This window comes from Lucilia cuprina, chromosome 3 (genome assembly GCF_022045245.1).
Source record: "Lucilia cuprina isolate Lc7/37 chromosome 3, ASM2204524v1, whole genome shotgun sequence".
Taxonomy (NCBI): domain Eukaryota; kingdom Metazoa; phylum Arthropoda; class Insecta; order Diptera; family Calliphoridae; genus Lucilia; species Lucilia cuprina.
Genome location: NC_060951.1, coordinates 59,814,811 through 59,826,865, shown reverse-complemented (window position 1 = coordinate 59,826,865; position 12,055 = coordinate 59,814,811). Strand labels below are relative to the sequence as shown.

General features: G+C 33.9%; 4 protein-coding genes across 4 annotated transcripts; 2 read left to right on the top strand and 2 right to left on the bottom strand.

The window, feature by feature from the left end:
• The first annotated feature begins 93 nt into the window (after positions 1-93).
• On the top strand, positions 94-4,426 carry LOC111680531 (splicing factor 3B subunit 1). Its single transcript, XM_023442190.2, has 4 exons — positions 94-171; positions 284-552; positions 610-993; positions 1,053-4,426. Exons 1-4 carry the CDS (start codon positions 144-146, stop codon positions 4,323-4,325), a joined length of 3,954 nt encoding a protein of 1,317 aa, XP_023297958.1. The 5' UTR covers positions 94-143; the 3' UTR covers positions 4,326-4,426.
• Positions 4,427-4,746: 320 nt separating this feature from the next.
• On the bottom strand, positions 4,747-6,250 carry LOC111680509 (inositol polyphosphate multikinase). The gene has a single exon (XM_023442168.2). The coding sequence runs from the start codon at positions 6,029-6,031 to the stop codon at positions 5,060-5,062; it is 972 nt and encodes a 323-aa protein (XP_023297936.2). The 5' UTR covers positions 6,032-6,250; the 3' UTR covers positions 4,747-5,059.
• Positions 6,251-7,072: 822 nt separating this feature from the next.
• Positions 7,073-9,470, top strand: LOC111680511 (probable nuclear transport factor 2). Its single transcript, XM_023442170.2, has 4 exons — positions 7,073-7,341; positions 8,421-8,492; positions 8,564-8,662; positions 9,258-9,470. The coding sequence occupies exons 1-4, from the start codon at positions 7,234-7,236 to the stop codon at positions 9,369-9,371; spliced, it is 393 nt and encodes a 130-aa protein (XP_023297938.1). The 5' UTR covers positions 7,073-7,233; the 3' UTR covers positions 9,372-9,470.
• An 18-nt stretch (positions 9,471-9,488) lies between these two features.
• Positions 9,489-11,903, bottom strand: LOC111680518. The gene is made up of 4 exons (XM_023442178.2): positions 11,188-11,903; positions 10,843-11,129; positions 10,549-10,771; positions 9,489-10,100 (listed from the first exon to the last, which is right to left on the bottom strand). The coding sequence occupies exons 1-4, from the start codon at positions 11,743-11,745 to the stop codon at positions 9,903-9,905; spliced, it is 1,266 nt and encodes a 421-aa protein (XP_023297946.2). The 5' UTR covers positions 11,746-11,903; the 3' UTR covers positions 9,489-9,902.
• Positions 11,904-12,055: the final 152 nt, after the last annotated feature.

Here is a 12,055-nt window from a genome sequence, read left to right as displayed (position 1 = left end):
TTTTAAAAACGTTTAAAATCGTAACATAAAACGTACATTTAAAATCAAAACATTTTACCATCTGGCATCACTCCAACTAATAATTTTGTTTTTTTTCAGTCGGTCCTAAATATTTTGTCTTGTAAAACGTTTTAACAATAAAAATGGAAAATATTCCTCGTACGCATGAGGGTAAGTAAAATTCTTTCCAAGATGAAGTTTGTGTTAATACTGCAGAAACTAATATTATAAATTTATTACAAAATTATAACTTTTCTAACTAAAATTACATTTTTTTCTTTAGATATTGAGGCTCAAATTGCCGATATACAATCGAAAAAGAAGGAAGTACAAAAGAGTGCAAGTGAAGGTGTGGGACTATTGGATAGTGGCAACTTTTATGATACTGATTTTTATGATGAAGGTGCAAAAAGTAAAAGTCGCTATGAAGGTTATCACACTTCAATTGCGGCCAATGAAGAAGCTGACGAGGATGAAGATGAGGGTATACCAGTAACACAAAAGCGCACAACATACACTGCACCGAAATCAGTTTTGAATGAAGTTACTCAGGTGAGTTATTATGTGAGAAATAATTATACAATAAAGGAGAAAATTTTAAAATTTCAGGGTAAGGAAGATGTTGATCCTCTTGCTGACCGTAGACGTCCGACTATAGCCGATCGTGAGGATGAATATAAACAAAAACGTCGCCGTGTTATTATTTCACCTGAACGTGCGGATCCCTTTGCTGAGGGTGGCAAAACACCGGATGTCGGTTCCCGTACATACACGGACATTATGAGGGAACAAATGTTAAAGGGAGAAGAAAGTGAGCTAAGGCGTAAAATTATTGAGAAATCTAAGGATGGTACCTTATTGAAAACTGTACCAGATCCACCAAAAGAAGGTGGCCGTAAACGTGGCAGATGGGATCAAACTGTAAGTGACAGTTTTGTACCCGCAAAAGTAGCAGCCACTCCAAGTAGTGCCGCCACTCCCACATGGGAGGAGGTAAGTAAAATGCCTTTATATGTTTATGATAAAATATTAAATATTCAGTTGTTTTGCAGAAAACTCCCGCAGATCATCGTTGGGATGAAACTCCGGCACATAAAACGGGGGCAGAAACTCCTGGAGCTACTCCAGGCGTAACTACTAGAATTTGGGATGCTACACCGGCTCATGCAATGACACCGGGCCATGAAACGCCTGGACATGAAAAGTCGGTTAGACGTAATCGTTGGGATGAAACACCCAAAACCGAAAGAGAGACTCCCGGACACAGTGGTTGGGCCGAGACACCAAAGCCGGACAGAGGAACTAGTGACAATGTAGTAGCTGAGTCGACACCAGGAGCTTCAAAAAGAAGATCTCGTTGGGATGAAACACCCTCTAATGCTACACCTTCGGCCATGACACCTAGCATGACACCAAGTATGACCCCACACGCTACTCCTGGACATGTAACTCCTATGTTAACACCTGGAGGTTCTACACCCATTGGTGTAAAGGCAATGGCCATGGCTACACCAACTCCTGGTGCCTTAGCTGCAATGACACCTGAACAACTACAGGCCTATCGTTGGGAAAAAGAAATTGATGAAAGAAATCGTCCCTTCACCGATGAGGAACTTGATCAAATGTTCCCTCCCGGCTATAAGATTTTACCACCACCAGCTGGTTATGTGCCGCTACGTACGCCAGGTCGTAAATTGATGGCTACTCCTACCCCCATCGCAGGTACACCTGCTGGCTTCTTTATTCAAGTTGAGGATAAAAATGCCAAGTTTATGGACAATCAACCAAAAGGACAAAATTTACCATTTATGAAACCAGAAGATGCACAGTACTTTGATAAATTGCTAGTAGATGTTGATGAAGATTCTTTGTCCCCAGAGGAAATGAAAGAGCGTAAAATAATGAAACTCTTGCTAACCATCAAGAATGGTTCTCCTCCAATGCGTAAATCAGCCTTAAGACAAATTACCGATAAGTCCAGAGAATTTGGTGCTGGTCCTTTGTTCAATCAAATCTTACCACTACTTATGTCTCCCACATTAGAAGATCAAGAGAGACATCTTTTAGTTAAAGTTATCGATCGTGTTTTGTATAAATTGGATGATTTGGTAAGACCTTACGTTCACAAGATTCTTGTAGTTATTGAACCGTTGCTCATCGATGAAGATTACTATGCCCGTGTTGAAGGTCGTGAGATTATATCAAATCTTGCCAAGGCAGCTGGTTTAGCAACTATGATCTCTACTATGCGTCCTGATATCGATAACATTGATGAATACGTACGTAACACTACCGCTCGTGCATTTGCTGTTGTCGCCTCTGCTTTGGGTATTCCCTCTTTATTGCCTTTCTTAAAAGCTGTGTGTAAATCGAAGAAATCTTGGCAGGCTCGTCACACCGGTATCAAAATTGTACAACAAATCGCCATTCTAATGGGTTGTGCTATTTTGCCTCACCTTAAAGCTCTAGTAGAAATTATTGAACATGGTCTAGTAGACGAACAGCAAAAAGTTCGTACCATTACTGCTTTAGCTATAGCTGCTTTGGCTGAAGCCGCTACTCCTTATGGTATTGAGTCATTCGATTCAGTACTAAAACCCTTGTGGAAAGGTATTCGCACACATCGTGGCAAAGGTTTAGCTGCCTTTTTAAAGGCTATTGGTTATTTGATTCCCCTTATGGACGCTGAATATGCCAACTACTATACACGTGAAGTAATGCTTATTTTGATTCGTGAGTTCCAGTCTCCTGATGAGGAAATGAAGAAAATTGTGTTGAAAGTAGTGAAACAATGTTGTGCCACCGATGGTGTTGAAGCCCAATATATTAAAGAGGAAATTTTGCCTCATTTCTTTAAATTCTTCTGGAATCATCGTATGGCATTAGATCGCCGTAATTATCGTCAGTTGGTGGATACTACAGTTGAAATAGCCAACAAAGTGGGAGCCTCAGAAATTATCAATCGCATTGTGGACGATCTCAAAGATGAAAACGAACAGTACCGCAAAATGGTCATGGAGACCATAGAAAAAATCATGGGTAATTTGGGTGCAGCAGATATAGATTCTCGTCTTGAGGAGCAACTTATTGATGGTATACTCTATGCTTTCCAAGAACAAACTACTGAGGATGTGGTAATGTTAAACGGTTTCGGTACTATAGTCAATCAATTGGGAAAGCGAGTGAAACCATATTTGCCACAAATATGCGGCACCATACTTTGGCGTTTAAATAACAAATCAGCTAAAGTCAGACAGCAGGCAGCAGATTTAATTTCTCGCATTGCCATTGTAATGAAGACTTGTCAAGAGGAAAAACTTATGGGTCATTTGGGTGTCGTGCTCTATGAATATCTGGGCGAAGAATATCCTGAAGTTTTGGGTAGTATTCTGGGAGCCCTTAAGGCAATTGTTAATGTCATTGGTATGACCAAAATGACACCGCCCATCAAAGATCTTCTGCCACGTTTGACACCGATTTTGAAGAATCGTCATGAAAAAGTGCAAGAAAATTGTATTGATCTAGTGGGCCGTATTGCAGATAGAGGTCCTGAGTATGTATCAGCCAGAGAATGGATGCGTATTTGTTTTGAACTTTTAGAGTTGTTAAAAGCGCATAAAAAGGCAATCCGTCGTGCCACTGTTAACACATTTGGTTATATAGCCAAGGCTATTGGTCCCCACGATGTGCTCGCTACTTTGCTCAATAATCTTAAAGTACAGGAGCGTCAAAATCGTGTTTGTACCACCGTTGCTATAGCCATTGTGGCCGAAACTTGTCGTCCTTTTACCGTATTGCCAGCTCTTATGAATGAATATCGTGTCCCAGAATTGAATGTCCAGAACGGTGTGCTCAAATCCCTTTCCTTTCTTTTTGAATACATTGGCGAAATGGGTAAAGATTATATATATGCTGTATGTCCTCTTCTGGAAGATGCTCTTATGGACCGCGATTTGGTACATCGTCAAACAGCCTGTGCTGCGATCAAACACATGTCTTTGGGTGTTTATGGTTTTGGTTGCGAAGATGCTCTCGTACATTTGCTGAATTATGTGTGGCCCAATATTTTCGAAACGTCCCCTCATTTGGTGCAAGCTTTTATGGATGCTGTTGAAGGTCTGCGTGTTTCTTTGGGCCCTATCAAAATTTTACAATACACCTTACAGGGATTATTCCATCCTGCTCGTAAAGTACGTGATGTCTACTGGAAGATTTATAATTCTCTCTACATTGGTGGTCAAGATGCTTTAATAGCTGGTTATCCCCGCATAACAAATGATCCGAAAAATCAATATGAACGTTATGAACTTGACTACACACTTTAAAGAAAGAGCTAATAATACATTTACAGCAGCATAATTGCCGTATTTAAAATTTTACATTATACTAATGTTTAAAACCATTCATAAGATCTTAATAAAGAAAACATGTAATAAAAACTTTTCAATATTACAATATAAAAAACACCAAAAATGGAGGAAATTTATTATTTTTTTTTTGAAAAACCAAAAAAAAAAAAGATATTTTTAATTAAAAAATTAAATTCGTATAAACTTTTATTATGGATTCTATAATAAAATAAACAAATTGGATTTTAAATTTACCATTCACAATTATATTTTATTTGTGTTTTTTTTTTTTTTTTTTGATAAATTGGACATCATATTTTAAAGGGTTGAACGAACCATTGGATCTTACGATGGTATGGCGGTGGCTGATCAACAATTAAAAAAATACATACTCGGGTTTTTAATCTACATTAACGTTTATCGTTTTCGCTTTGTTATTATTTAATTAATAATAAAATGTTTACAAACTAATTACATAATAAATACCATACATACATGTACATAAAAGTAAGACTACAATACTAATTAATTAATGATAATAATTATAATGAAGTAATGAGCTGGATGAAAAGGAATGGTACAACGCGACAACAATCAAATGAATTCAATTCTAACAATATTGATTGGTTTGTTGCTTAATTTGTTTAACAAGTGGGAACTTAAGGGCCACAAAGCCCACATTAGTATAACATTTATAATTACGAACTACTTTAAATATTAAATTCTTCAATAATCTTTATAAGATTTTCCAAACCAAATAAGTAATTACTATCCAGTTGGCCATCTTCTGCTGGAAAGACATGGGCAAAATCAATCATACGCACTTTAACGAAATTTTGCAAAATTGTCGTTTGATTACTATGTGTAAAATGTTGTTGAAGGCATTTCTCGTCTGTTGGTGGGTTGGAGTTTATGTGATGGGAACTTTTTAGTTGTGCGTCAATATCGCCATTTGTTAGCAAAGAGCCATTTTGTTGTGCATATTGTACTAAATCTAAGGCCTCACAGTCGTAAACAATCAATAAGGAACTGGCATAAAAGTGCAGGACAGTCTGTTGTTTAAACCATTCATGTATAAGGTAAAGTTGCCGTAATACCTCTTGTACCAAAGGTTGACACACTTTGTGTTCGGCATTTAAGAAATTGCGTATTGTGTCTCTTAGACCAGTGGTGTCCAGCTGCTTGCCATAGTCTTTACCATATTTTTTTAAGACCCCGTTTTTGTATACCTGGAATCCGGGCAAACATAAACCCAAGACTTGTTTGCTATGCAAATATTTTTGCTCTTCCACTTGACGCTTTTGAGGAGAGGCCAATGGATCCCAAGTGCGTTTGCCTATCTTAATATCCATTATGCAGGGTTTAAGCATGCCATGCGAGAGATCTTCCAATTTTAAAAATGTATGCTCTTTGCAATTTACCTGCAGTTTTAGTTTGTTATAAAACTTTGGCACCAAATCACGAGCTTTCACCAATACGGGGTCACTGGCATTTGTGATACTTTCGTAGAAACTTAATTCCCTCTCACCGCACTGCGGTTTACCCATCGGCTTTAAGACACAGCCAACTGAGGCATCTTTCAGCATACCCAAGGCTTGAGTGTCGGGCGAGAAAGTGTGACCGGCCACTTGATTCTCGAGCAATGTAAAACCTTTCGGCAGCTGCGGTTGCAGTTGATTCATCTTGTCAAATCAGTCTGTTTTAATTGATGGAGTGATGCAAACTTTTATCTTGCCTTGAGTTGATTTTATTCAGCAAATGATTCACCAGCACACCATGCGTTTAATACCCTTAAACATTTCCTGCCAGCCTGTTGTATGTATTGGCAATTTTTTGGTTATCGTCGTCGCGACGACGTTGTTGTACTTCAAGTTTGTTTTGTTGCTGTTGCTTATACGCAATGATGCTAATTTAGCGAATTAAAAAAATGTTGCAATTTTTAAAATATATTTTTACAAATTTATTAAATCGCAGTAAATTTTGTATATCGTCACTTGAACAGCAAAAGTGTATAAATACTTTATAATCAAAACAAATTCATAAATATGTATTATCAAAACAAATTCGATAAATACTAATAAAATAACGATCTACGATTTAGCATACTATTGATTTCAAATGTAAGGAACAAGGAACATTTTTTGTTAAACTTGAATTAGCAGCACTGTTAAAGAAAAGTTACCAACTTTGTAATAGGTTTTAGATAATGCAGAGTTTTTAATTAAAAAAACAGAAGTAGTAAATATTATAGTTAGTTTTTTATTCATTTGAATTTAATATATATAAATATCACAATTGGCATATTAAAATTAAATTCTTTAACCAAAATACATTTTAACTTTTTAACAAATAATTGTGGTCGTGTTTACATAGAAACACATTTGGCGGTTAACATAAAAATATGGTAGCTCTATAAGAGTACCATATTTTTGCTAATATAGTTTTACGAATTCCAATTGGCAAAGCTCTAATCGCCAAAAATGTCCAATAACGCGTTTTAATAATAAAAGTTAGCTGTTTAACGTTAAAAATGTTTTATTATGAAAATAATATGTATAAAAATAGATCTGTTACATTTTGAACTTGTTTTAAGGAGCAGTAATTGAGTATTTTAAATATTTTTGTCTCTACTTAAAAACACAATCCCCAAAAAGCTTATATCAGTATGGCCACACTAATAACAATAAACTTATTCGCAAAAAATAAAAAAAGAAGAAAAATCATACAACAGCTCGCCGGGGGACGAGTGCGTGTGTGTGCCTGCAACTGTCGGAATTTGACTACTCACTTTTTTGTGCTACAAAAAAAAAAAAGGAAAAGAAATATTGGAATTCGATTTCACCTTTTCTTCATCATCCTAAATATAAGCTAATAAACAAATATAATGGCATTGAATCCACAATACGAAGATATTGGCAAAGGATTTGTCCAACAGTACTACGCTTTATTCGATGATCCGCTGCAACGAGCAAATGTGGTTAACTTCTATAGCGTGAGTAAAAAATACAAAAAAATCATGCCTTAAAAGGGCAATATATCTATACAATATTCATTGTGGAATTGAAAGTAAACTTTAATATTTAGTTAATTAATTAGACAAGAAGCTGTCTTAAGAAAGTATGCAAGTGCCAATTCTAGAATGTTCAATTTATGAGAAATATCAATTCAATGAGATCATAAATTGCCATGGGAGCAATTAGAAAAAGTTTTTAAACAAAGTTTTCTACAAATACATGTTCAATAATATCTAATATATCCACGCAATTTTTGAAAATCTCTAAAATTAACTTCCTGCAATGTGTACGCAGGAGTTCTTATAGCATTTTTAAGGTTCCTGCTTAAGTTGGGTTAGTTTTGTAGTTGTTTGCTTTGAAAATTTATTATGTTTCTATGGGCCACACATATAAAATTTAATATACCAATTGTTTGTGGGTAATTTGTATGATATATAATAATATATGTTTCACGTTCCTATGACATCCTCCCCCTAATGCTGGGGTAAGTTAGCCCTTAGAATTTTTTTGTTTACGAAATTTTTCAGTGCTAAATGTTTATTTAAAATGTTTTTACGCAATTTCTATGTTATGTTGGTGGGAACTCTCAGAATAGTTCTAAAGAATTCGTAGAGCGAGTATATAGAACTTATTAATGGGTGTGGCTTGTATACTTTAGCGACAGTTTAGTAAAAAATTTAACTGAATTAAATTATAGATAGATAGATAGATAGATAGATAGATAGATAGATAGATAGATAGATAGATAGATAGATAGATAGACAGATAGACAGATAGATAGATATATAGATCGATAGATAGATATATAGATCGATATATAGATAGATAGATAGATAGATAGATAGATAGATAGATAGATAGATATATAGATAGATATATAGATAGATAGATAGATAGATAGATAGATAGATAGATAGATAGATAGATAGATAGATAGATAGATAGATAGATAGATAGATAGATAGATAGATAGATAGATTGATAGATATATAGATAGATAGATATCTGATTATATGACATATAAATTTATTATAAAACTTAATTTTTATTATTCTAGACCACAGATTCCTTCATGTCCTTTGAGGGCTTACAAATTCAGGGAGCACCAAAAATTATGGAAAAATTAAATGTATGTATTAAAATCTTCATTATATACACTTTGTTGGGATACTGAAATATATTTATTTGTTTACTTTATAGAGCCTTACATTTCAAAAAATTTCTCGCGTCATAACTGCCGTAGATTCTCAGCCCATGTATGATGGCGGAGTTCTTATTAATGTTCTTGGACGTTTACAGGTAAGCTAAGTCAATATTAAACATGATAGCATTTAGTTTTAAGACATATCTATCATTCCATATCTCATATGTCATTATTATTGAATTAAGGATTGAATTAACATTGAGTATTTCAACAAAAAATTCTAAAAATACACGAAATTTGTATTTGTCGGTTAAACAAGTAAGAATTTTTCGTGCAACAGTTTTATTGTCCTAAGGCAAATATAACAATATTAAAAGAGATATTATGACTTTATAATTAAAAACTAAAGTAACTAAGTGGGAAATGCTGTGATATCTTAAAAAGATTAGCATGGTTCAAGAACATCATTTAGTGTTTTTAAAAATTTCTTATTACTTTGTGAGAATATTTTCAATTACACTTGATAGTTCATTTTTTAGACCTTTTAAATAAAATAAAAATTAAAATATCCTTCAAAATTTCGTTATAATTGTAATTCATTAATATTCTTGGGTCTTTTTGTGAACATATCAAATTTGTCACTATCCTCATTGCATACAATTTATACTCACCAACTTTCGCCTTAATTACAATTAAAAGCACTGTTTTTTTTTATAAATTTTCTATCTATATAACTTCATTTTCTTACAGTGTGATGAAGATCCTCCACATGCATTCTCTCAAATTTTCGTTTTGAGACCATTGGGTGGAACATTTTTCTGTGCCCATGATATTTTCCGTTTAAATATCCATAATTCAGCCTAAAGAATAAACAAATTGAATATGATCCTGCTCGTGTGCTTTTCTTATTATTTTTCTAAAGCATTATTTTAATAAATAATAATTATGATGAAAAAAAAAAAATTGAAAACAACAACTGGCTTTTCTTTGCGAACTATTTTTCAATATTATTTTATTAGCTCTTAATTTTGTGCGCAATTTTATTTGTTCTCTTCTTAAGTGAATAATAAAATCATAATATTAATATGAAATAATAATATACATAATTATTTTAATGGTGAAATATGAAAGTTTTTTTTTTCAAAAGTTGTCGAAAAACTTATAGATTTTAAAATCTTATACATACTTTTAATTTGTTCTCTTTGGTTTAATAATTTTTTAAGTATCGGCATATATTTAGTACATATTTTAAATGGTAATCGAAAAAATGTGACTAATTTAAAAGCTATCACAGTCAATATAAATTAAAATGAAATAATAAGAAAAAAATTTTATATAAATAAGCATAAATATTTAAAATACCAAATATATATGTTTGTTTACTCAAAACTCTGCTTAATATTTACGTTGACGCATAGAGCGTGCACTTGATAATCCCTTCAAAGAACGCATAGCCATGGCACGATTAAAATGACGTTGTGGTTTAACATCATAAGCTTCAGAATTACTAGTACATTGTCCATTTGTATAATGATGATCAGCCCGAACTTCGGTTATCATTGAAGTTAAAATAACTATTAATACCATAATAGCCTAAAAATAATCAAAAAAAGCGCTTGAAAGTTTCTCAAAAAACTTTAATCATTAAACTAATATATAATGTTTTTAATTCCGAAAAACTCTTTCAAATCGCCTGGGTCGATTAAATATTATACCACAAATCAGAGTAATGTGTTCCAAAGTCATGTTATAGCATTACTTGATAATCTCTCTGTATTTAGTTAGTTTGAAAGGAGGATGTACATATTTACATACATCAAATCCAAAGAAATACACCTAGGCCTCTATCGGGCCTGTTGTGCACTCTTTAACAGGTGCCTCAGGTGGGAATCGAACACACCACCTCCGGTCTACCAGACTAGAACCACTAACCTACCGGAGGCCACTAATCTGTCTATAATATTGCTTAACAGCGGTAAAAGTACCTTTTATAAGTGGAGCCTTCCAATCTATTTAAATTTTACTAATTTTGTAAACTTACCAAAATCACTATAATAACTATGGTATAGGCATGCAAAGTTGCCGTTGGTCGTTGTTCAGCTTCATTTAAAGATCTTAAAATGAGTTCCTGTGTTGGATTCAGTTCTAAAGCCAAACGATAATAATGAATAGAAATACGCAAATCTCCATAGGTTTTCATAATATCACCCAACAACAAATATTGACGCCACGCTGTATAAGGTGGTGCTTGAAATTCAATTGATCTGTGAAGCAAATTATACATGCATATAACTGTGTGCATAAGGAAAGTACCATTTAATAAGATTTGTCTCACCTGCGTGCCATATGTATGGCATCATCTAGATATTGTAAATTATAAAGAACCTTAGCTAAATCATACATAACCTCCGATGCAGCCGGTGATATATCTAATGAACGACGAAAACATTTAATAGCCTGCACCGGATCGCCAATAATACGCCAGTAGTTTCCTATGTGATGGTAAAGTTCGGCGGAAATAGGATTTTGTCTCTTAAAGCGTTTCAAACGTTTCTCTAAGGCTACGATATTAAAATTCTTATAGTCTTCCTGGTCATGAGATGGCAAGAAGAAATATATCACCTGCAAAGAATATATACAAATGTTTTTTTAGATTTTCTAAATATGAAAACAAACTTACATCCGGTTCAGGCATAGCTGGTGTTTGTTTATGTTTATAATGAGCCCCTAAATTTATAATGTAATCATAATTAGTATAGTTAATTGGTTGGCCACAATCCAAAGTATCCACCACCACGTTCTGAGTATTATTATGTAGAGCAACATTATTTTCCATATTTAGAGGAGGGAGTGCTGCAAATGTGTGTGATTTTTTATTTGTAGCTTTTAAAATGTTTTCAGTCTTTAGTTTTCTTGCTTCTAACAATGATTCCAAGGTGCTTTCCGCGGACTGACGTAACCAGCCATTCTGGTTGTCTATGCGCGTGGAAGACACTAGCGTAAAAAACGTTTCATCCCTTGAATAAACATCTGCCATGGCATTAAAATTGTACAGCATATCTTCGTCTAATGATGCATAATTCTTTACTTGTTCTCCCTCCTCATCGAGTGTTTGAATTTTCCCTGTCTGCTTATTTAATTTCCACATTGTTGATGTCCTAGAATTGGTCATTTCGAAGCATGTACATAACCAGGTGACTGCAAAATACACTCCCACAAGCACATTTGATGGCAACATTTAGCCAATTTTTGAAAATGTTCAAATAATTTGATTAAAATTTGTATTTTAATAGTATTCCAAAATGTTATTTGGCTTTTTACAAAACTTTTTCCAATTAGTGTCCTTTTTTATGAAACTATCATTTGTTATTTTTGTGTCTATTTTGATACGTGAAGTCTGGCATCTCTTATCCGGTTAGTGTTGGCATTATAACGGGAAATATTTTAACATAATTTAACGGTAACTTTGTTGAGGTGAAAAAAGTACTTTTTTTGTGTGAGCGTTTTTTTTTGGGAGTTGTCAGATCTTAGAAAGAAGAAATTCTATA

Excerpts from the sequence above, each read along its gene's own strand:
- LOC111680531 (XM_023442190.2), top strand. The coding sequence starts at position 144 with ATGGAAAATATTCCTCGTACGCATGAGG. Across the intron at positions 172-283 it reads TATTCCTCGTACGCATGAGG|ATATTGAGGCTCAAATTGCC; the intron begins GTAAGTAAAATT and ends TTTTTTCTTTAG. Across the intron at positions 994-1,052 it reads CCACTCCCACATGGGAGGAG|AAAACTCCCGCAGATCATCG; the intron begins GTAAGTAAAATG and ends GTTGTTTTGCAG.
- LOC111680509 (XM_023442168.2), bottom strand. The coding sequence starts at position 6,031 with ATGAATCAACTGCAACCGCAGCTGCCGAAAGGTTTTACATTGCTCGAG.
- LOC111680511 (XM_023442170.2), top strand. The coding sequence starts at position 7,234 with ATGGCATTGAATCCACAATACGAAGATATTGGCAAAGGATTTGTCCAA. Across the intron at positions 8,493-8,563 it reads AAATTATGGAAAAATTAAAT|AGCCTTACATTTCAAAAAAT; the intron begins GTATGTATTAAA and ends TTTACTTTATAG. Across the intron at positions 8,663-9,257 it reads ATGTTCTTGGACGTTTACAG|TGTGATGAAGATCCTCCACA; the intron begins GTAAGCTAAGTC and ends ATTTTCTTACAG.
- LOC111680518 (XM_023442178.2), bottom strand. The coding sequence starts at position 11,745 with ATGTTGCCATCAAATGTGCTTGTGGGAGTGTATTTTGCAGTCACCTGG. Across the intron at positions 11,130-11,187 it reads CAGCTATGCCTGAACCGGAT|GTGATATATTTCTTCTTGCC; the intron begins GTAAGTTTGTTT and ends TATTCTTTGCAG. Across the intron at positions 10,101-10,548 it reads TAGTTATTATAGTGATTTTG|GCTATTATGGTATTAATAGT; the intron begins GTAAGTTTACAA and ends GATTATTTTTAG.